The sequence below is a fragment of the Blennius ocellaris genome (genome assembly GCF_963422515.1).
Source record: "Blennius ocellaris genome assembly, chromosome: 20".
In the NCBI taxonomy this organism is placed as follows: Eukaryota; Metazoa; Chordata; class Actinopteri; order Blenniiformes; family Blenniidae; genus Blennius; species Blennius ocellaris.
Window position 1 is genome coordinate 3,579,182 of NC_137669.1, and position 24,647 is coordinate 3,603,828.

The 24,647-nt window shown below is 42.0% G+C and overlaps 1 protein-coding gene across 2 annotated transcripts in view; it reads left to right on the forward strand.

Annotated features, from left to right (window-relative positions):
* The window catches only part of col22a1 (collagen, type XXII, alpha 1), a 79,710-nt gene that overhangs the window by 46,580 nt on the left and 8,483 nt on the right, over positions 1–24,647 (forward strand). For both annotated transcript variants that reach the window (XM_080515757.1, XM_080515758.1), the window contains 27 exons: positions 55–108; positions 1,132–1,185; positions 2,576–2,629; positions 2,716–2,769; positions 2,848–2,901; positions 3,296–3,400; positions 7,785–7,829; positions 8,256–8,333; positions 8,415–8,450; positions 8,527–8,580; positions 8,684–8,728; positions 9,370–9,405; positions 9,488–9,601; positions 9,920–9,973; positions 10,240–10,293; positions 11,662–11,715; positions 11,861–11,914; positions 12,102–12,155; positions 12,243–12,296; positions 12,410–12,463; positions 12,551–12,595; positions 14,229–14,282; positions 18,860–18,913; positions 19,073–19,126; positions 23,200–23,271; positions 23,390–23,425; positions 23,511–23,555. In XM_080515757.1, the coding sequence (XP_080371883.1) occupies positions 55–108; positions 1,132–1,185; positions 2,576–2,629; positions 2,716–2,769; positions 2,848–2,901; positions 3,296–3,400; positions 7,785–7,829; positions 8,256–8,333; positions 8,415–8,450; positions 8,527–8,580; positions 8,684–8,728; positions 9,370–9,405; positions 9,488–9,601; positions 9,920–9,973; positions 10,240–10,293; positions 11,662–11,715; positions 11,861–11,914; positions 12,102–12,155; positions 12,243–12,296; positions 12,410–12,463; positions 12,551–12,595; positions 14,229–14,282; positions 18,860–18,913; positions 19,073–19,126; positions 23,200–23,271; positions 23,390–23,425; positions 23,511–23,555 (1,521 nt within the window). The remainder of the gene's footprint in view (positions 1–54; positions 109–1,131; positions 1,186–2,575; positions 2,630–2,715; positions 2,770–2,847; positions 2,902–3,295; positions 3,401–7,784; positions 7,830–8,255; positions 8,334–8,414; positions 8,451–8,526; positions 8,581–8,683; positions 8,729–9,369; positions 9,406–9,487; positions 9,602–9,919; positions 9,974–10,239; positions 10,294–11,661; positions 11,716–11,860; positions 11,915–12,101; positions 12,156–12,242; positions 12,297–12,409; positions 12,464–12,550; positions 12,596–14,228; positions 14,283–18,859; positions 18,914–19,072; positions 19,127–23,199; positions 23,272–23,389; positions 23,426–23,510; positions 23,556–24,647) is intronic.

The window sequence follows — 24,647 nt, forward strand, 5'->3', positions numbered from 1 at the left end:
AACTCTTTCAAATTGTTGGATACACTTAATGATCTGACTTGTCCTTGACTTCAGGGGACGCCCGGAGCGAAGGGAGAGAAAGGAGACCAAGGAAAACCAGGAGAATTGGTGACTTTCTTATTATTTACTTCTTGTTTTTTTCAGTGATCCTATTCTCCAGCTGTTCAACTCTTCCTCTTGGTCTCGTTGGTCCAGAAACCTTCTCATCAAAGTTTCTAGCTTTATCTTGATTTTCATCCATTAGAATATTGGATCCTAGGAGCTGCATTCAGAATCTGCTGTGTCTGTGTGAGCTGGTCTGGCTCCGCCCACACACGCCCATCTTGGGAAGAGGAGGAAGTACTTCTTCCTCTCGTGGCGCCATGTGCCAGAGCAGAGCTGGGAAATCTTTAAGAAGTTAATTTAGCCTAATGTGATGTTTTCAAAGGTAACTCAAATCTGCAATACAGCCAGAGAGCCACTAGGTGGCAGGAGAGATTTGAAAGTCCTGCAGGTACAAAGCACAGAACTGAGAAGATTTAGTGAAGCGTGTTTGGATCTTATGGGGCAGATTTCTGCAGCAGGTTCCTGCAGTGGCTCCATGAAGCTTTCATCAAATATGATGGGGATATACGACCCCCCCCCCCTTTTTTTTTTTTTTTGGAATCGTATCTCCTGAACAAAAAAGTTCTGAAAATAAAAATTGCTTAAATTGTCCAAAATTGCTCAAAATGACTTGAAATGACTAAAAAGAGTAAAAAATGCTGAAATAATTAGAAATCGTAGACAAAATAGCACAAATCACTGCCCCAAAAAGTGAAATGCATCCATGCTGGATTTCACTCACTGCAAGTTTGTAGGTTTTGTATATTTGAGCATTTATCTACATTAGACATAGAGAAAATACAAATGTTATCAAATATGCTCAGTTGAACCACATTTGAACATTAAATGCAATTTATCTTTAATTATTGTTGAACTCAATCTATTTTAAGGTAAAAATGGTCATTTTGATTCAGTTTGATTGAGATATTGTGGTTATTATGATGCTGATTGACCTGATGAGTGGTGAATTTCTCGTCAAGTTAAATCTGCTTTAAATTTAATTTAATTAACTCTACTCATGAGTTTTTAACTGTGTGTTTTCTGCAGGGTCCCAGAGGTTTACCCGGTGAGCAGGGTTTTAAAGGTCAAACCGGGCTTCCAGTAAGTATCACGACTCTAAAGTAACGCTTCATAGTATTTCTGCTTTACTTGTGTTATTATTGACGCTATTTGGTAGAAAACTGACCTCTTTTCATTATTTCTGCTTTTTTTTTCCACTCAAAACTTCACACAATCTTTGATTTTGACTCTCAAACCCATTTCCTGAGTACATATATGACTGTGTAGAGTTTAAAAAAAGCTGTAGTACCAATATAAGTGCAGTATATTGTAAATACGTTGCTTATATATCATATATGTCATAGTTTGTTCTGTTTTCTGTATTTTCTGTGGTATTTTTCCCCACAAAATGCTAATAAAGTAGATGTATGCTAATAATATAATATAATATAATATAAAAGTTGGATTCAATTTACCACAATTTATTTAAAAAAATGTGGTAAATTGTAGAAATAAGTATAATTGGGTGATTATCAAGGTAAAAACACCCAGCATTTGTGATTTACAGTCATTTTCTCTTAAAGATCTTTTCTGCTGTTTATCCTCTGTTGGGGTTTAAAGTCTTGTGGGTTTTTTTTAGGGCGGGATGAACTTTGGTAAACTGAACAGTTACTATTAAACTTGCTTTTTGCAGAACATTTTAATAATTTAAATCACTTAAAATAAGGAAAATAAAAGATTGTAGCAAATTCTGCCACTCTGGACTTTTAATTATGGATCAAAACACTTCGTTATGTTTGAGGAGATTTCCTTTAATTGCAAGGAGAATTTTAATATAATTTAAAGGTATTAGTCTCAGCATGACAGCTTATTTCATGTTTCTGTAAATAATATTATTTTGTCATTGCTACAGTGAGAAATTCGGAATAAAATGGTGCTTAAAGAAGAATATTCTTATTTTAGCCGTCAGTTTTTAGTGTATTTTGAAGGTTAACCATTATTTAAAAAAAATGATAATAATATTAGCCTTATATTAACATAAGAGACACACAATCACTCAGACATATTCATTGTTCATTCTCTTTTTTTAACTTCTAATAAGACCATTTCTATTGTTTATTTTACCCTTAAATTTAGAATTTCTTACGATTGCAATGGATTTCTCCCTCATTATTTGGATTTCAATGCAATTTCTATCCTCACAATTTCTAGTATTTAATGAAGGTAGTCAATAAGAATAGTATACTTGTTATTTCAGGCTTATAAACTATTTATTGTAATACCTTCTATACTTTCTGCAAAATAATTTACTCTTTTTCCCCCCCCAATTTTGTCAGATTTCTTTTTTATTACTCAATTCTTTTGTTGTCACTACTACTATCATTTCACTAGACTGTTAAACAAGTCTTAGAATATTATTACAATACTACATGTTAAGGTTAGTTATTATACTTTAATTTGCAGCACATTTGATTGGGTGTTTTAATTCCAGGGTACGAAGGGCGAGACCGGCCTCACGGGAGAGACGGGGCGCGTCGGAGACCCCGTAAGTGTCTTATCTTTCATTTCCAAACACTAAAATCTTAGATTTATTTGTGCTCTAAGTGGACGCCACTGTGATGTCTCCCACAGGGCCCCCCCGGCCTGGCCGGCCCCCCAGGGGCCCGCGGACTCCCAGGCAACGTGGTGCGTCTCTGCTTCTTTAATGAGCTTCGAATCGTTGATCTTCATGTCTGATTGATGCGTTGTGGTGCTGGTCTGCAGGGAATCCCGGGGATCATCGGGCCTCCTGGTCCAGCTGGACTCCGAGGAGAGAAGGTCAGTCTGGTCTTCTTTTAAAATTATTTTTGAAAACTAAAAAAAAAAATTCCTTCTGAACCAGTGGAGAAAATAAACAAATCAGCCCTGAATGTAGTCCGTTATTGTTTTTCATTGTCGTGCAGCAGCAGCCACATATAGGAGTTTCACACTCTCACACACACACACACACACACACACACACACACACACACACACACTCACACACTGAGTCAAATTTAACCCCGTCATTTCAATTCTCCTGCTGAAACTTATCGATGACGTGACGCACATCATTTCACATCATATTAGTCATAATGTGGAGGCCACAGACACTTAACAGGCAGAAAAAGTGGGATTTTTTGTTGTTGTTGTTGTTTTTTTGTTGTTTTTTTAATCTGGTCTGTACTTTCAGGGTGAAACGGGTAAATCGGGACCACCAGGGCCTCAAGGCCCAGCTGGAGATCCCGGTTCAATGGGCCAACCCGGACCAACTGGGAAGGGGAAAGACGGGCAAAACGTGAGACTTCTTTCAGAACTTTGCAAATATGCGCATCAAATATGTTTCCATTGATCTTAATAAGAGCAAAACCGACAGTCGTGGATAATGTCTTCATAACGTTTCCTCCTAAATTTACGCCAGAGGTCACATCATGGCCGCCCTCAAGAGGCCCATTTCAGCTATAGAAGTCTCAATTGTAAAGACTTCCTAACATCGTGGTGCGTTCATCTCCAGTTATATGAATGTCATGAAGGCATTCATGTCATAATATGCTGTTCTGTTATTATAACATGAGGGTTTTTTAATGTAGGGTGAAGAAACACGTCACAAATCATAGGAAATAATTATAATAATAATAAAAAATATGTGTGTGTGTGTGTGTGTGTGTGTGTGATGAAGAACAACCCATTTACAGGTCCATGTAGTTACATATACAAGAAAGTAAACCCTCGTTTCCACGACAGCGTTTCCAGTGAAAACGCATCACTTTCGCATTTTCGTTTCCGAGAAGTTTTCCGTTTCCACGGCGACATCAAGAAAACGATGTCCGGTTCACGATCGTCAAACCTAAACAAGCAGGCTTGTAGTTCGATGAATGGGAAAATAAAAAGTGCTATGAAATGTTGATTGAGTCATGATGGTTTCAGAAGGATGTTTGATGTATTTTCTCATTTGAATTGGATCGTTCACACATCTGACTCAATAGAAATCTCCTTTTCTCACCTGTCGCGTTAAATGTTGAAGACGTATTGAATAACCTTCCATCTGATTGGTTCCCTCGGTTGTTACTTGGCAGCTATTGAGATTAACTTAACATGAAAACGACAGTATTTTCAGCATTTATGATGGACATCGTTTTCAAAACGTTGTCGCGTAAACACAAAGCTTGTCAGATACAAAAACGCAGACAGGATGCATTTTCACGTGAACAAGTTGTAAATAACATGCAGACATAAAGCATAAATCTGTGTTTTGGGGTATTTTCTGCCGCCCCACGTGAGAAATTACAGAGAAGTTCTTGTAACAGACTTCTGCTCAGCAGTTGCATTTAACTGATAGAAGTCTGTTTTCATCACCATCATCATCATCATCATCATCATGGGAATCATCAGGAAGTCATTTGTCAGCTCCACACATGTTCTGCTTGTAAACATCCCCTCGCCTGTTGAAGCGCAGCCGAGCGCCAGCAGCCGTACAGCCGGGAGGAAATGATGCTGACTCCACACTTTTCCCTCCGTGTGCTGCTGCTGCTGCTGCTGCTGCTCCACGTGTCGCTTCATCATTATTCACCACCGACAGACATGTGGCCAACCTGCTGACGAGGCAGGCGCAAACAGGAAACAGGTTTTAAAAGACATATACTGCGTTGAAGGGGCACAACAGGTTGCGGCTCCCAGAGGGTTTGAGTTTAGTCTTTTCCAGAGCCAGGTGAAGCCCTGAGGCCTGGCGCTGCAGCTGTGTGCAACCTTTCCCACAGAACCTAGCAGGTCTGTGGTGGGAGGACTTTTGCTTTTGCCATAGAAAGTCCTGGAAATATTTAAGATAGAGGTATAAAAAAAAAAAAATGGTGCACAACCGCAGATCTATGGTAGATGGCGAGAAGCCCAATCTTCCTCTTGTTTCAAAGGTTAGACTTTCTCTCGTGGTCTCCGATCCTTCATGCGCTCATAACATTTCCCACCGGCCAAAGAAATGCAGACAAGCATCCATGGTGGTAAGAAACCTGATTTGTGTTAGAAAATATTTGGAAAGAATAAAGGAAACAAAATCGCAAAATTATTGGCAGACAGATGGGACGACCACGTCAATGCAGTTTCAGAACGGTCTTTGGCTCCAACAATAGCTCCATAGGTATATAGATATTTAGATTTTAAAGCAAATTCCTCTTAGTGAAGCATAACACTGTTGCTCACAAGCAGTTATTTGGTGTGGAGACTTTGTTGGGGTTCAAAGCTAATTTTATTTATTTCATTGATTAGTTTATTTGGACGGGACGGTGCATATTAATGAACAGGCCATCTCTTCACCAGGTTACTGCGAATATGCCGGATCCGTTGTCCCACATGAAAACCATACAAGGTTACGAACATATAAAAAGTATACAATCATTTACAAGCAATATGGTAAAACAAAGACAAAGATGATGAAATAATTCTTCCTAAAAACCTACGATAAAGTGCAAATATTAATATAGCATAATATATAACATAGTATCAGTTTTCGGTTGTAGTGTGGTTTTTTTGTGTTGTTTTTTTTTTTTTGGGGGGGGGGGGCTAAAGTATAAAGTGCATGATTGTCACAAGTTTGTTTGTTGATCAGCCATATCTTCTACTGTTTTTTATTTTTTTTATTTTAAGCCGACAAAGATGGAGCTTTCAGGGAAAACTGGAGATATCCAGTAGTATTCTAGTTTGTGCAACCTTCAACAGAAAAAGCATTCTGGGCAAACCAGAGCTTTGTAATAGTAATAGCACAATCACCTCTGGTTGTTGACCTGGGATTAGTAAGACTTTCTTTTTTTTTTGGCTCAAATCCCTCGGGGGCGCTGGGACCATCCCATGCATGAAGAATACCAGTTCCATGGCTCTTGGTTTTATTTGGATATATTAGAGAATCTCAGAATGTTCTCCCAAAAGTACATTTTGCAAGATAGGGACTTGAATTTCTAACGTTTGGACAGAAGTGCCCTCGGGGCTCCTGTACATTGCACACAGAGGTCAGAGGCACCAGTTCACAAGGTTTTTATAAAGCAATGAATTCGTCAAATCAATCGAAGCTGTAGGTGGAGGTCTGGAGAGCGGTAGGAGTCGGGGGGGGGGGGGGGGGGGGGGGGGGGGCTGTGGATCAGTGAGGGGAAGGAGGGTGGCTGTGTTCTCCCAGGGTCACGAATGAGAAACTTGCAGAGGTGGCAGATGATTGGAGCTCTGAACCAGCTGAAGTGTGTTTTCACCTCTGCTGTGTGTTGATATGAGGAGAGCGTCTCTCCAGGGGTCCGGACTTGGCTGAATACACTCAGTGGTGCAGCCAGTAAGGGATCATTACTGTATGTTCCCTAGAGTCCATCGCCCTGCAGGTCTGACTGATCTGTTGGTGAGAGGAAAGGTTCTACTCTAAAGAACACGACCAGGTCTGTGCTGGGTTGTGTTTTCAAGATTCCTTTTTAAGAATCAAGGACTTTTTCTCTCATGATGTTCAAAGCACGAGACTGGTACCCAATGGCAGGTGTATGATGGGTAGGATTTGGTTACAGTGGCCACTTGGGGGCCTCAAGCCCTTGTTCAGTCCGATTCCAGAATTCCTTTCACACGTCGAAGAAAATCGTAATAAGACACCTTGTGGAATCTAGAGCAGAGCTGTTCAACTACCCAGTGACTGTCACTGTCAGATCAGATAGGCTTTCTTTCTTCTTTCTTTCTTTCTTTCTTTCTTGTTTTTTTTGAGCGGGGAGAATGGTACGGACTAGCTGGAACCAGCAGATGGCGGTAGTGCTACTTCACGAATACCAACTGCTATTGAACCAAAGTGAAGAAGCAGAAGAGGAAACAGTCATTAGGGATGAAAAAGCTGCTGATCAGAGAGAGAGAGGGAAACAGTCATCAGGAACAACGAGAGCAGGGGGGAAATATGGTGGTAATGCAGCTTTATGGATGCAAACTGCCATTAAACCCAAAAGAAAAAGAAGCTTCGCTGTCAAACACATCAGATCTACAAGTTTTCATTGTGACAATGTGGGGGGCTGATTGAGGGGGTTTTGTTCACCGTGAAACAACATGAAACAGCTGCTGAGGTGGGAACTGGTAGGTGCATGAAGGGTAGACTCTACCTGGAATATGTGTTGCTTCCCGGTGACGATCAGGTTCAGAAGGATGAATGTAGAAGGGACATTGGATTCGGTGCAGGGGAGTTTATTCAGACGAACAGTCAGCAATGCCACAGCACAATCAGACAGACACATCGTGGACATCAACACAGAATGGACAACAGACACGGACAGACTTTGTAGGGGGACACACAGATGCAGGCGTCGGACAGGGAGCCGTTGTTAGATCGACAACACAACCCATCCTCCAAGTCAGAGGTGTCGGCCAATCAACAGGCAGCGATACCAAACTGGGGGAGACGCACGGACTGCTGCAAATACCTCAGTTAATATATTATAAAGATGTCTCAGGACAAAGGGCTTAATATTTCCCACTACACCTGGGACCTTAAAGGATTTGGAACGCCCCTCTCCAGAAAACCCAGAAGTTTTCAAGGAGACCGGCGACGACAGTTGCTTTGCCAAGACACAACAGAAATGTTTAGACAGTTGAGGCGACAGCACTAAACTCTTCATCGCTCAAACCACATTTAAATAATTCATTTAATCAGTGGTGACCGATGCTTTTGTGTGTGATTACAGGGAGAACCAGGACCACAAGGAATCCAAGGATCCCCAGGCCCAAAGGTGAGACGTTGCAGTGGTTTTCTCCACGTCATGCACAGGTGTTCTTTTGTTGAATTTTTTTCTTCACACAGATGATTAAAACAATTCATTTTGGTTCAAAGCAGCAATAAAAAAAAAAAAAAAAGCAATTTTCTGTGCCCACTGCTCTGTGACCGGTTGTGAGGAGCTTGTGGGGGGGGGGGGGGGGGAGGTTCTGGATTTATGGTGTCGAGTCACTCACCCCCATCCCTAATCCGTTTTCTCTCCTGAGTACCAAAATGTCAACTTTAGATGGGATTTCTTTACTTTTTAGCGTCATCATAGAATAAAAGTGTTATTTCTGGGATCAGCGGTCATTGATAATGACTCTCAGGCGAACATTACGCCTCGACTGGTGTTATTTGACAAGCAGGATGGTGGAGTAAACTTTTTGTTTTCCCGTCTCAGGGCCTCCCGGGGTCTCAAGGAGAACCAGGCTTACCAGGAGACAGGGGCCATGAAGGAGAAGGCAAAGTGGGACCACCGGTATGAAACGTCATGCAGAGTCACACTTGTTGTTCGTACCAAATAAGAACTGTTGTCTATTTGACAATGTTTTGTTTACAGGGTGTTCCGGGGAAAGCTGGTGAACCTGGATCTGCGGTAAATATCTCAGACAAAGGAAGATGTGGAATCTGTATTTGAGTTTGTGAGTCTGATGTCCATGTCTGGGTTTCAGGGTTTAAGGGGTCCAGCAGGGGTCGCTGGTCCTCAAGGCCCGGCGGGACACAATGTAAGGACTCTAAACATGAACATACTATTCAACCCTTGTTTTGGGTAATAATCATGTCTAGTATATGGTGCTAAGTGTTTCCTTCTTTTGGCTCCAAATGCAGGGTCTGCCTGGAAGGCCTGGGGAGAAGGGATCACCTGGAGAGCCTGTGAGTACATATGTAGTAGCAGAGTAACCGGTACTGTGGTGGGCGTATCCACCACTGGGCTCTAAATATGGTACTGTTGGTACCTCATGGTACCTGACACACACCAATGCGTCTTTTAGTTGAGATCTGATCTAATTATTCAGCTGATTGGGAATTGGAGAATGTCGCTCCATACCTTTCTTGAGCTATTTGTTGTGATAAAAATTCAATGTACATAAACGGTCTCATCCACCCATTCTTACATACAATGGTTCACACACTCACAGTCATTTGGCTGCTTAGTGAGTATTTGAGGGGGTTAAATGTTCAAGACCACATGGACAGGTGCAGATTGTGGACGGAACCACCAAACGGTGCCTCAGCCATTCTGGAGGGGTGGGAAACAATGTAGATAGAAAGAACCAGCAGGTGGCAGTAATGTAGCTATGAGTGCAAACTGTCATTAAACCCAAAAGAAGAAGAAGAAGAAGCTGTTGTGCTTCCTCACCATCATATGTCTGCTCACACTAACAGAACCCACAGGCTGCTCCGGTTCAAACTCGGCAGACATGAGACCAAAATCTCTTGGTCTTCGTGTGTCTCTGATATTTTCATGACTTCTTTGATTCTGATTGGTTCCCTCCTGTATCGTCTCTCTGCAGGGGAAGGCAGCAGACCTCTCTGACCTCAACCTGAAGGTGGGAACGCATCTCTACTCATCTTCACTCATTTAAAAAAAAGAAAGAAGATACCTTGATGACTAACATGTACCGTCTGTAGGACGTCTGCTCAGACTGCCCCGCCGGCCCACCCGGACCCCCGGGACTCCCGGGACTTCCAGGAGATAAAGGACACACGGGGCCTCCTGGGAAAAGCGGCCAGGACGGATACCAAGTAGGACACAGTCATTACCGCCTCGCCGTTATTCAGAACGGCTTCGCTTCTCCCGTAACGTGGAGTCCATTAGAGCTGACCGAGCTGGTTGTTAACAGAGTGTGGTACAATGTGTGTCTCCGGCGTGTCGGGCCTCCGTGAGGCCTGCGGTCCGGGGTTTAGTCGTCATCAGTCACGGTGGCGGTGACGGATGCTCCGGCTCCGGCTGCGTCATTAGCTCGGCTCCCTCTTGGGCCAGCAGAGAACGATTAGGACCCGGTGACGCCGCTCGGCGCCGTCTGGCTGGACAGAGACTGATGGTCCGCCGTGTCATTACAGGGCCCGCCGGGAGCAGCCGGACCTCAAGGACCCCCCGGAGCCGACGGAGGGAAGGCGAGTCTGCACTGTTTTCACTCCCATAGGCGGGAGCTAATTAGTCGCTTCTGTCAGCATCGTTTGTATCTGTGTGTTTGTTTACATGACCCGGTTCAGGTGAGAGCAGGGCCGTAAACTTCTGAAGTCATATTTCAAAAGCTGTGCTGATTTCTCTATGAACTTCTCAGGGTTTTTATTTTTCTTGTGTCACAAACCTTCACAGCTGAAGACGTCTGTCTTGAAACATGACATGTCATACAGTCTTTCTGCCCTCTTCATTTCAGGGTGTAAAAGGTGATCGTGGACCTGCTGGAGGCCCTGGAGAGAAAGGCGATAAGGTATGGACTCAACACTCCTCATTACCGTTTATGATTTACGAATAAATCCCCAAAAACCGCAAAGAAAATGTCACATACAAAGCTGAGAGGCTCCTCATGGAGGGGAGCAAAGGAGCTCAGCGTCTGTTGCCATGGAGACGCTCTCTGCTCAGTGTTTCCTGACCTACCGAGCATCAATATGTGCTAATGGCTATCATGCTAGCAATGCTACCTCAGTTCCAAAAACAAAACGTGGTGAAGGTCTGCACTGTACCGAGTGCAGTTCTAGTTTTTAATGTTCACGATCAAATATTAAATTTTAAGTTCAAAATGGTAAAAATTGACCGAAATACCTTGAAGAATGAGGGAAATTAATAAACTATCTCAGAGATGTCCGTTTAAGTGTCCTTACATCTGCTAACGTTAACAAGCTCAAGTCCATTTACTAAATAGTCATGTAATACCTGTTTGGAGCACAAGGTGGTGCACTGAGTCATTTGAGAATCTAACTTTTGTCATCCAACAAGATTTATATGCCTACTTTTGATGTTTAAAATTCTTGAAAATACATATGTTGATAATTATTTGAAGTAATTTGTCAACTGAAAGTGTAAAATACATAGCGAAATGACGTCACATGCTTAAAACCACAATTGTAAAAGTGCAAGCTAAAGAAAATGATAGAAAATATTGTTTATGTAAAAGAGGTGGGATTTGATAACTTGTCCTTCTTTCCACACCTTTTAGGCCAGGATACCTAATTATATTGTTCTGCTGTAATTGTTCACTGTTTGTGTGGTGGATTATGTTTTGTTATGAGGTGTGCACTGGACGGATATTGATATTTAGCACGTCCAAAATTTTTATTTTAGATTAAATTAAATCTAATTCATGCATTGTAATAGTTCAATGCAGTATGTCATACCTAACTTTTGTACCCATTCGCAGTATGAAAGCATAAGGAGACTTAATAAATTTTCCAGTGTTTGTGATCTCACAGTTTGTAATTATTAAATGAACATCTTTACGGTGTCATCAGATGAATGTATATTACACTGGATTTATTAAAAAGAAAAAGAAGAAGAAAAGGGAAGGCTCAATCTCTTCCAGATTTGTAATGCCATTTTGTGCCAACCATGCGAGGTCGTGAGCAAGCCTGGTATTTTTTCATGGGTACTTAATCCAACAAGAAAATAAATTTGAACTAACTAAACAAACGACCAATAAACTCAGCAGACTGTTGCGTCGACTCACCAGCGTTGTCAAATACACTGAAGTGACCAAATAGAACTTTCACAGATCGTATAAAAGACTTTTTTTTAATGCAGTTTATGCTTGACATCCATGAGACATGGATGTAATTTTAATCAGTATTCCGTGTGTGAACAGGGTCACCCCGGACCCCCGGGCCACCCGGGTCCTGCTGGATTACTGGGAACTCCTGTAAGTTTCTGGCCGGACGTTCACTTTCACATCTTCACAATATTTAAGCTTTTTCTAAATGGGGCTCGTTTGTCGGGGGAGAAGTCTCACGGCGAAGCTTTCTATTTCTGTCGACCTCCGCTGACACTGTCTCTCCTCTCTACAGGGTACCGACGGACAGCCCGGCTCCGCGGGTCCCCCGGGGCCCCCCGGAGAAAAGGTCAGGCTGCACTCGGAGTACTTCCCCCCTCAGAAAACGTATTACCCTTGTGTCATTATTGTACAGGCCTCGTCCCCCTGGCATGTAGGGCAGCCGGCCTGCGCTGTAATAGCAGCTATTAATCATTTTCCTATGGTGACTGTGACCCGTTTGTCTGTTTGTTTGTTTGTTTGTTTGTTTCCGCCAGGGCAAAGAGGGTCTCAAAGGAATCCAGGGACCACCAGGTCTCCCCGGCTTGATAGTAAGAAAAGACATGCATGAATGAACAAACACTTCCTGCTGACGGGGTTCTGGTGACCCGGGGATAATCCATTTCCCTGTTGTGCAGGGCCAGCCTGGGAAAATGGGAAAAGATGGCCGAGCAGGTGAAACAGGAGAACCTGTAAGTAGATTGAAATAACCCAAAGAGCAGTTTCATTTAAAAAATAAAAAAACAAAACAACCACCCTGTACTGTAAGTGAATCAGTCCTGACACTTTCACTGTTTTCATGCAGGGCAAGCAAGGTGAACCTGGACTCCCAGGCAACCCTGGACTCCGGGGACTTCCTGTAAGTAACACTGTCTGATAGAAAAAGCTCACGCTCTGCAAGTTACTGCCACTGATGTTCTGTCGCTGATTTTCTGTCGCTGCGCAGGGTTTTAAGGGCCACAGAGGAGAACCTGGACCTCCAGGATCGAAGGTCAGTCTGTTCACGTTTCAGAAACACAAAGTACAGTGAAGTGCTATTGTTTCCACCATTTTCCTGCCTGATGAGCTTCAGCCTCATCGAGAAAACGCAGTGATTTTGTGATAATAAATCTGCTGATGCAACCACAACAGAGGCATTAAATGCAGTATTTAACTGGAAGGACGTGAAGTGTCTTTTTATCGTGGTGTTCGATCCCTCAACCTGTGTTCAGCATACCAAGACCCTATTCTCAATTTGTTCGATGATCTTTTTGCAGAAAAACGTCATTCTTGTATGGGCCTGTGGTGTTAAAGCTCTGTCTGTCTGTCTCTCTCTCTCTCTCACTCTCTATCCATCCATTAATGGACTGAAAACACAATTGTTTGTCACCAAAGTGGAACTTTTGGAAAATGCTACATCTCCACGTGTAGGAATAAGCCAGATAATTTTGTTTGACCTGGTTTCCATGGCGCGTTTTAGAAAAGTTGGGTTTTCAGTGGCTCCGGGCCTCGTTGTTAAACGGACGGCCAAAACCCAACGGAAGGTTTTCAGGTGAAAATGTGTAAACAGAGCCTGAAATGGGCAGATAAAGATGCTCTGATAATAATTTATGACAAAATGTCAAGTTGTTTCGGGGAGGGCGTCCCTCTGTGCTCCCTCTCTTCCCTGATTGTTGTCAGCTGTGCCTCTTTTCTCTCTCTGTGTATCAGAGTGGCCAGTTCAGGTGTTCTGCTTTACACAGGTAGTACACAAAACACCTCTAATTTCAAATCTATATAATCTGTATACAGTGTTTTCCCATTTTTAAGACAGCGATGTTAAGTGATCCAAAGATCACTTTCCATAGTTTTATTTGATTTATTTAAACCGGCGAGTCCCAATGAGACAGCAGGGTCACTTTTCCAGCTGCATATTCCATCAATTCAACATTATAAAATATACAGTGATAATTTTAGAAAGTCTAAAGATGATAAACTGGCAAGGAAGTGAGGCAGTTGCCCCTTCCACTAGAATCTGCCTCCTATTTATCTTCATAATGACTTGCATGTTTTACTTCTGTTTGTTTCAATACTTTCTTCTGTTTTGGATAATCTTTGGTTGAAGAGTTTCTCTTCTTTCTGAATCCTGACAAGATCAGAAGGAACTTTATTGATCAAGGAAATTAAAACAGTTTCGGCGAGCGAAAACAGCTCCGTATCCTCGCTGCAGGAAAGAAATCCGTCGCCACGTCCTGTTTGCTTTGCTGCGCTCCGATGGCGAGATATTGTCTGACACCTGCACCCCCCCCCCGCCATTTCCTCCTCCAGGAACATCCTTGGAGGAGCCAATAGCATGGCTCATTACAGAAGGACCATCCCTTCGACTCCACCAACACTGCAGACCACCACTTATTAAAGAAGCTGTAATGTGTTGCCATAGACACTGAGAGCCACTCTAATTAACGCCACTGCAGCCCAGGAAATTGAAAGTTGACACACACAATGAGACGTGCACACTTTGCCCCTCGGCACACTGCGATAATGTCCAAATTAATTTTGTGATCTACTCGGTTGGAGTTTGATTCTAAGGTATTCGCTGGCGAGAACACAGAGGGATGAACTCAGGCCTGAAGGTTTTATTTAATCAGTGTGTTCTTGTCACACAGGGAGAAGATGGCAAGTCCGGATCACCTGGACGAGACGGCAAACCTGGAAAAGAGGTATACTTGAACATATTTGGATAATTTTACATTCTCCAACCGCAAACAGTTGAGCAACTTTAAAGGTCCCATATCATTCAAAATTCACTTTATACATTTTGAACAGCAATATATGTCTTCATAGCCTATATGAGACTCCAGAACTGAAGGAAGTCTGTCATGTCACTTGCTCCACCTTTCAGTCTGCTCATACAGGTGATTTAGAGATTTTCCCTTCATGACATCATCTAGGGAAATAGAATATTATGGAATAGAACTTTGTTTATATATCACCTTTCCCAGACATAAGTCGCAAGGTTAAAAATAGTACAAAAAAAAGAAAAACAGAGATATGATTATTAAGGTATAGAGTAAACTTGTTATACAAAAGAGTAAGAATGAGCAGCTGCGGGTCAAAGGCCTGCCTGAATAAAAATGTATTTCACTGCTTCATAAAGGAGCCACAAGAGTCGACACATCTTAGCTGGAGTGGAAGAGTTTCCACAGCTTTGGTGCTGCAGCGTAAATGCACAATCACGACAGACTTTGAGCTTGGTGTGTGGGACCGTAAGCAACATTTGTTGGCCAGACCTAAGCGCTCTTTATGGGGCATATGGGTTGGAAATATAAAATGGTGTTTGGCCATTGTGACGGAGCAACGCCGTCAGTAACAGGGCAGCGGCACACTGTCACACACGCACGCTCATACACACCCTGCGGTGCGCAGGTACACCCTAACATACACGTCACACCCCTTTCCTCACGCCCCTACGTACTGCACATCAAGTCATTCAAGTAGCTCATCGCCCTCTTTCTCCAACTGTTAGCATAGCCAGACAGGGGTGCACACCTGACTGCTGTGGTTTACCTGCACACACATTCACACATTCACACATACACACAGGGAAGCTTACCGTGACATGACGCCTCAGAGTAGTGGAGAGCTAAGACGGGGCGGAGCTAACTCCATGACTATGTACCACACCCGCACGGAGGTATGGTCATGTGATCGCGAGGTACTTTGGAATAATTATTCATTTTTCTTTTTGAATGGAATTATTTGCTGTGGAAAATGTTTTTGCTTACTTTAGAAGAGAAATTGAGGATCCGTTTAAAAAAAGGTGGTGAATATTTATTGTCATGGATTTGATTGGCTAGGAGAAGTCATCCCATGCCCGGGGGAGGGGCTTACCCTTTAAAAGCAGGGTGAGAAACTGTATTAGAGGGTCTTGCCGGGCAAATCAAGTAAAGATAGCGAGATTGAGACTGGGGCATTGTGGGCTTGCAGCATATTTAAAGATCGTTGGTAAACACCCTGATGGACTGTGTGAGTGTGGTCAGCTTGAGACAGTACCTCATGTACTGTTTACTTGTTCCCTGCACTCTGCTGAAAGACAGGTTCTATACAGACGGTTAACAGATCTCTCGTTATCAGTGTTTTCAATCAAGTCATTATTTTCTTCAGGAGCGAGCTCGCGCTTGATAGATAAAGCAGTTATAACCTTCCTTCTCTCCACCAACACGTACTCAAGAATCTAAAGTAAAGCAGTGTGCCACCCTGAACGGTAGAGGCAGCATTACACTTATGTTAGTGTACAGCCTGCCGGAACCTAAAGAAGAAGAAGAAGAAGTATTAGAGAGTCTGTCCCTGCAGGTGCTACTGGTAGCAACGGGCCACAGGAAACTCCTGAAAATTGGGAGCCAGTGAAAGGAGGAGAGGACGGGGTAATGTGGGCTCTCCGGGTTGTTCCTGTTAAAGACGTGCAGCTGCATGTTGGACGGTTTGAAGGCGGTTTAAAGACGACTGATTCAAACGGGTAAAAAGGACATTACAATAGTCTAAACGAGAAGAGATTGAAGCATGTAAACTCATCTCCAGCTCCACCTTGGATACCATTCCTTTTAGTTTGCCGATGTTACGCAGGTGGAAAAAACAGGAAGGTGTCAACAGGCTGACATGGCTGTCGAGTGACAGACTGGTCAAAAGACACACCCAGGTTATGGAGGCAGGGTTCTATATAATCATTTAATGGCCCGAATCCATTTTTGGGGGGCAAGTATGAGAGCCTCTGTTTTGCTTGAGTATAGCTGAAGGTAATTGTCAGTCGTCCAAGTTTTAACGGCCTGCAAACAGTCATTTCAAATGGAGGGTTTATTGCTCTCTTCAGGATTAAAAGAATAAAAGAAGCACTCCCTCTGACAGTGGATATTCCCTTTGACTCACACTTTGAGCTCTGCCCACAAAAATTAAGAGCAGCACCAGTTTTTTCTCTTCGCAAACGCTACATGGAGTAGGCGTGGACAGACACAGCTCGTTAGCATTTACAGGTACAGACACAGAAACAGCCTGTTCTCAGTAGAGCCACTGGAGGGACCAAGAACACTTTCAGTGCATTGTTGCTGGACCTCTGACGACTATGTACAGGTGTTGAAAAACTGTATGATATGGGACCTTTAACAAGAACGGTCCAAACTGTGGAAACCATACTGCATAGTTTGTGCTTTTGACAAATGAAATCAAAGCTCAACCACCTTTAGAGCAAAATGTCTAAAAGCCTTTAGTAGCAATTCCAAACTCCACGGTGTGTGTTTGTTTCATTGTTCCTGTAAATGTGCCACTCTTTTAAATCACCTCAATCACTTTTATGGTTTTTATAAAAATATATTTAAGTCCTTTACTTCTTCATCTCATGTTATTTATAGATAGATAGATAGATTCTTCACCTATGCACATATAGAAGGACAGGCTAATTGAAATCTATCAACATTTATATATCAAGGTGAAATAATCTCTGTCCAAAACATCTTCCAACACATTTCTGTTCCTGATCTAATCATATGTTTGTTTGGTTTTTTTTTTTACTCTGCAAACTCTTCCTGGAGATTTCCTTTCTGACCCATTTTATCTCCTTCGTGTTTCAACATGACTGTTCAATTCCGGCTGATTTAATTCATACTGGGACTATTTAAACCAACACTCCAGTTCTATATTTGATCAGTCAAATGCAGAAAAAAACCCACTACAACACCCTCTTGAGAAAGAAAAAAACTGTCTTTTAACTCAGAGAAAAACCTCCAAATGAACTCAGTGTTGCTCTGCTTCCTACAACACACACACACACACACACACACACACACACACAGAGCAGTTGTGTGCAGGTATCCAGCCTGTGGTCAAGTCGTGTGGCCGGAGAAGGAAGGAGCTGCAGGGCAGCAAAGGCTTGTCGCTGCTTGTTAAGGCCACAGAATCTTGGATTTATTTTCTTCCTCATGACAGTGAGACAACCATGAGAGTTAAATCCAAGACCAAGTAGAGCCCGTATTGTTGCTACTGACGTTTTTAATAGACGCAAATCAAGACTGTGTAGCCGTGTAAACGTTAATAGACATTTTTAAATGTTTTTCATAAAATAATATTGTCACAATCAACCAGAGTTTTTGAGACTATATAAGACAGGGTTGAAAAACACAAAGCTACAATCCGGCCACCAAAATCACCAAGAAAACTTAAAATAAATTCACAGAAAACATACATTTTTCAACAAATAACTGAACAGAAGCAGACAAAACACAGATCCGAGCTCAGATATCGGCGATGCTGCCATGAAAGCTGGCGACCTCGTTGCTATGAAACCAGCCTCAGATCCACACTGTCAGGCTGAGTTGATCACATTGTGCATATTATAACAGCTATGGGAGAGGTTTTGGGGACATTTCACTGCATTTTGCACCAGAAGGTTCCATTAAATTATTGGCTTCAGTAGTAATTGTTTGGTTTTTGTGAAAATATTTAGTTTGATCAGGTCTACTCAAAGAAAAACATCAAGGTCTAATCCAGTCTATTTTCACCACATTACCTTCATTCATAACCGTCATGATAACAAGCAGTTTTATCTCTTATTAAGCTCCTGCTTTTGTCCGGCTACATGAGGATGGAGACACTGTGTTTTCATTGGCTCCTTGCAGCATCGTCATGTAAATGGACACCCAAAATAAAACCCAATGAAACTTTTCAGTTTCCACTTGTATTTGAGGATGTCTGCCGAACTCGATTCCCCGATGCATTGAAGTTTAGTGTTACAAAGTTTGGGGGCAAACCAAAAATGAAAACTGGCACAATTTAAGATTTTTTTTTCCATTGCATGAATACATATGTGCTTCATATATTTTAGATCTTTGACAATAATTTCTGCTGTTGCCTGGAACCAGTTTGAGGTTTATAGATAAAAAACGAGCTGTCCTGCCCTTTCACCGCCTCACATCTCCACACGGTGTCAAAGAAGCTGTTATTTCCCCTTCCTGTTCGTCACGTGGAAGACTCAAAACTCTCCTGTTTGGACTTAAATGCTGCTGCGTTTCCATTCCCTCATTTGTCTGCTGCGGCGCTCGCACTTCACAAAGCTCCATTGTTCCCGGCCTCGTTCTCGGACGCGAGGTTTAAAACACAACGTTGTCGCTGCTGCATGAGAATCTGAGAATATGAAGAATGTACACCCACTTCTATCTCAACTTCACGATGGACTGCATTCTTAAAATAAATACACAGAGTAAAATTGTTGTGTCTGAACATGAGATGATTGTTTCTGGTGTGCTTGCAGGGCTTGAAGGGACCTGCTGGTCCTGATGGGTTACTGGGACCAAGAGGAGAGCCGGTAAGTCCAAACCAATCACTGATTGACTTCCCTGGATCCACTGAAAGACATAAAGATCTGGATATAAATCGTCACTAGCTTTGCTTTGTTCCTCTCATTTCTTTTTATCCTTATCAGCTCGTTGTTTGTTTGTTTGTTTGTTTGATTTGCCTTTCACAGGGTAAACCTGGTGAACCAGGACCTGCAGGGAAGTCGGGTCTCCCTGGAACGCCGGTAAGTTACCCGTTTCCACTGGACATAACCCTGAATGTCTGGTTCTGCTTTGGCAAAATCCCAAAGGTTAACATTAAATCTAGCTATGCATAAAGGATGGAACCGCACCTGGATATATATATATAAGGTATATGCGCCGTCACATCGATCGAACCTTTGGTTCGGTTGATGATCTGATCCATTCAGGTCTGTTTGTGACCTCTTAGGGTTCAGCTTTCAAAGAATACTTATGATACTTCGTTTCCAGACTATAAGTCAGAATTTTCTCATATATTTTGTGTTTCTTACTGGATTTACCGAGTTAAGAAAGTCATATTTATTTTTTTTGTAGCCATCATGATGCATGTGATCAAACATTTTGGAACATAAAACAGTTTTACATATTTTCAAACAAGTAAGATGCTGAAAGCAAATGAAACATTTTCAAGAATTTACCAAAAATGGTCAGTTGCCCAGAAACAGCTAAAAAAGAGGCAACATGTAGAATTGTTTTGGTTATTTTTAAGGTAGAGAGGCTGAATTAATATTAACTGCTTATAATTACCATGTTTTCCAGATTATAAGTCTATTTTTTAATGATTTATGTCAACATATACCGGTACATACCATCTAAGGCCACTAGGTGGCACTGCCTATTAACAGAATGTTGCTACAGCAACAGAGAAAACCCTCTGTATATTACTGATAGTTCAAGCATGATGTTGCCAAAAAGAAATGTTATTTATAATGGAGCTGGAGGAACAAATCCACAGATGGTTCTAGAACAACAGCTACTGTGTGAGAATGATCAACACTGCAGTTACATCTGGACAAGGAGAATATATTATAGTTATTTTCCTTTTAATGGCACTTTTTTTTTGAAAGATGCAATTTATAATCCATACAATGCGGTCATTTCCCATCTGTGACTGTGGAACAACTTGTAGCTCTTGCTGGGATGAAAATACTAGAAGTTGACAGCTGACTCAGCGTTCCACCGTCAGATTTACACACACAAAGCAGACGGAAAATAATCAAAACTTTGTGAGCGATAACAGAGTGAGCAGCTCCTCTGTGTGGGGATGTGACCGCAGGCAAGAGGATGGAAGATTTCTCCCAGAAATGAGCTGCCAGACTGTGATGCTGGATGGGAGTAAATGTCTGCGTGACCTGAGAAAGCTCATGGTTTCCCCCAGAGGCAGCTGGGATTGAGAGGAGCTGACCAGGAAACTGCCTGCAGGGGAGGGGGAAGAAAAAAAAAACAAAAAAAAAACTTCTAGTGCAGGGAGGGAATCAGTCTACCGTTGCAGAGGAGCGAGGTGTATAATTTGGTTTTTGACTTTCATGAGCTCATCTGCAGCCAAATGCCTGTGCTGAGGTGAGAAAAGGTCTGAGTCATCTGGAGGTACAAACGGGTTCAAATGAGGATCAGGAGGGTTTTTTTGAATTATGTATCAGGAGGGGACTGATATTTAAATTAAAAAAAAATTAAATAAACATTTGCGCCAGTCAAGGTTGTTTGAAAGATGTCAGCCTGATAAGCCACGATACCAGACTGAAGATGAATGCGTGTGGCTCGGTGGTCAAAGATGAAGATGGAAGAGAAGTTGGTGAAATAACAAAAAATTGCAGTTTATTTGGGTTCTAATGTCTCAGGTACAAACGAAATGTTCCACCTTTAAGGAGCAGTTCATGTCGTCAATGCTCAAAGACAAAAAGACATTCTGCTGAAGCATCTGCTCATGACTTTAAAACTTTAAGATGTCAAACATAAAGCCATGTGAGCCGCAACTGGCCTGAGAGATACTCCAAACCCACAAACCCCTCACTAAAATGTCAAAGAAAACATGTCTTTTTTTCCACAAATATCTCAGTGGAGACGTCACTGATGCTGCCATGAAAGCTAAGCAAGCAATAGCTGGAAAACCTCAGAGCCTGAATGTGGTCAGGGTGAGTTTGTAAAAACACACATTAGGGTACTAATTTACCGATCCGGCCCACTCGAGATGAGATTAGACCCCTTAACTAAAATGTGTCTTAGACTCCTGCCTTAAGAGACGCAAGCAGGAGTTCGTCATCCAATGAAACCAGAGTTAAACTGTTTGAAAAATGATCAAATTATTAAATGACGGATTGACGGCATCTCCCTGATGTGCCCTGCCTTTACCTACAGCCCCACAGAGCCCACTGGGATCCTAATCCGACAGAAGTTGGGTGGATGGATGGACAATAAGACGTCTTGAGTTCATCATGAACAGGAAGCATCACAGATCTGGGGTTGTCTGATCAAAAGATGACATTTGGGCCGAGGTCTTTTTACTTGTAGAAACCGCAAAATCAGCACGTTTACCTAATTTCTGGCTTCAAAACATGAAGTCGTCTCCGAAAATAGACAAAATATGGGAAATCAACAAAGTTCCTGATAAATCATTGGCGTTCAAACAGAAAAATAACTGCTGGCCGTTCCTCTCTCTAGAATTTTTGTCACTGATATTTTTGGAATTTACTTGCTTGATTGTGTTTCTCAACAAGTTGATAATTTTGCTCACCAGCAGCCACCAGAAACTGTTTAAAGCACCACCGTGTGGTGGGACCTAAAAGTGCAATGTAGTTAGTTTTATGCTCGCTTTATGTATTGTATTGTTTTATTCTACTCTCATATATCGTATTTTCCAGGATCCAAGAGAAAACCTTGTATCTGAAAAGCCTGATGACATAAAAAACACATTTTGTTTTCAATGTGCAGCTGTAATTGCGCCGCTGATCATCCCGTTGTTCCAGAACTTTCTATGAATTTGTTCTACACTTCTTGTTGTCACGCTTTTCGCACTCTCTACTTTTGTCCACTCCCTCACCAGTTTCTCACGCGCTGACGTTTTTTTTCTCGTCAATTTTTACTTGAAATTCTGTCGATTATTGTCGTGTTTTTGGTGTCATTATTCTTGCTCTGTCAGGCAAATACTGTCGTAATGGTGGCTCTTCTGTGGTGCTCTAGCAGCATATTGTTGCCGTACAGTGCCACCTTGTGGTATATACTAAACATTTGGACATAAGTTGCATGACTGGCCAAACAACAACAAAACACTTATGAATTATAGTACATAAAATACGGTGATTGTATTTTGAAGCCCAATTAAAAATGAACCTTTGGCCTCTGGGTCGGTTTGGACACCGCCATGCTAAAGTCAAAGATCAGCTCGTGCTGTAATCCCATTTTACACCACAAGATGGTGTTTTAAGTCAGTCTAGCTGATACAAACTCATGAAATATGATATTTAAAGATTTTTTTGGTCACAAGTAACAGTTTGAACATTGAACTGGGGAGAGATGAGCACAACAATTTCCCACTGGTGTCACTTGAAGCTTTGCTCATCAGGTGAAATCCTGGGAGGTTTTAAATGATTCAATTGTGCAAACTAAAAACTACCATTCAGCTGCTCTTATGATGCTTGTGAATGACTGGCGAAACCTACAATAAACAAACTTTTCCAGGTAAATAGGTCATTTCAAGAACTGTGTTCTGTATTTGTCTTTATATTTCCAAGCACTGGCTCCAAGCAGGATTTTGTGTCTAACTTAATGGAATAAAAAAAACAGGACTGAAGTCAGTTTTAGTGGAAGATTGAGGAACAATATCTTATTTACTATGCCGCACGTTTCAGTGAAATCAATCAACATGAGGAGATTCTTGTGTACGAGGAAGGAATTTAAAACCAAGCTTTACAGAGAAATATATTAGGAATATCCTGATATTGTTGATCCAGCAGAAAAGAAGAAGTGAAACACTGCCTTCACCACGCAAGCTTTATTAAATTCCTCCAGTCTGCGGCTGCTCTAACCAGCTTGTCTTCAGGCCCCACATGTCTCTCTTGTAAATATGAATTTTAATCTCTCCAAGCTGGCATGTCCCACCACAACATTGGTTTATGGGATGTTGTTTTTTCGTATCCAGGGCATTTCTGCGCGCTGAATCGGGACTGCAGCTAAATGTTAATCTGACCCAATCCTCGGCAATGAGCTTTTAGAATACAAGTACAGTCTGATGCCACGTGTGTGCCATGTGACGGGCCGCCATGTTTCTGCTGTCATTCAGGGTGTCAGGGGAGACAAAGGAGAGTCTGGCAACCCGGGATTACCAGGCTTTAGCGGACCTAAAGGCCCCGCGGTGAGTGCGCTTTTGGGTTTTTTATTCATATTTTGCTTTGAAGATTACATGTAGTTTAAAAAAAAAAACATGAACAGCTGCCAATATATGGTCTTTTTTTTAAATAAATTTTTTATAGGGTCCACCTGGTCCCGTCGGCCCAGAAGGAAAACAGGTACAAATCTACACTGATGACTTATGATTTGATGTTTGTAATGTGGACCTGGAGGAGATTTGATGCTCACCTCTGTGTTTTGTAGGGAATGCCAGGCAGAATTGGCGATCGTGGAAATAAAGGAGATAAGGTGAGAACTTTGGATATAAATTCCGGTCATCGGTATACAACATTATACAGGCTAACATGTCCAGACGGTATATTCTATTTAAATCCATGCACTTTTATATAGAGTTTCCAGAGTTTGCAGCTATAACCGCTTCTTGCCACTCTTGAAAGGATTGCCACAAGAGTGTTTCTTTGGAGAATTAAGTCCATTCCTTCTTTTAACGAGACGGCCTGGTTCACAGTCTGTTCCAGTTCATAGCAAAGGTGCTGCTTCGGGTTGATGGTTTGGGTTCTTTCATGGTAAATTCACCAATTTATTGCTTTGTGTGCTGGGGACAGAATAGTGCTGGAAGGGAGAAGCCAAATTGTCTCGTATATAAGTTTTATCCACCCGTGGCAAAGATTCAGATTTTGTGAAATCCTGAAAAGATCCTCATAATAATAAGTGTTACCTTTTAACATTCAACCAGATTCTTCCTCAAGTTATGTTTTCCACTCTTATCTTTATAATAATATTATTTGTAGTTTTTTTTTTCAGATTTCAACAGTTTATAGGAAAGGACCACTTATTGAAAGAAAATGATACGAAGTAGATTTATTTTCATCAAGCACTTGGAAATAAAAGTCAATATGCAATGTCAAGATTTTTTTTTTCATCGTGCACTTTTAGAGAAAAGTCAAAATACAATGTTGAGAATAAAGTGGAAACGTCTCTTGTCCTTCTGAATACTAAATACTATATTCATATAATGTCACGGTTCACACTCAGACTCAGGTGCGGACAGAAACCAGGGATACTCTGAGTACTTTATTAAAGGACGTGACAATGAACACAAACCAGAAACACAAACAAGCAGAACTCCAAGAGCCAGAATTACGGACTTTGTCCAGAAACAACAAACTAAACCCATCCAAACAGAACTCCAGAACAAACAGATACACTACACAGACTAAGGAACCACCCCAAACAAACTATAAGGACCCAGCGGGAGAGTGAGGGAGAATACAGCCTGGTATGAAGTGGCGCGAGATGAATTGCGTGGTCGACACTGGAGACCACAGGAGGCGGCGTGTGCTGCAGCCTGAAGGACAGATGTCGGTAGTGAAGGCCAAA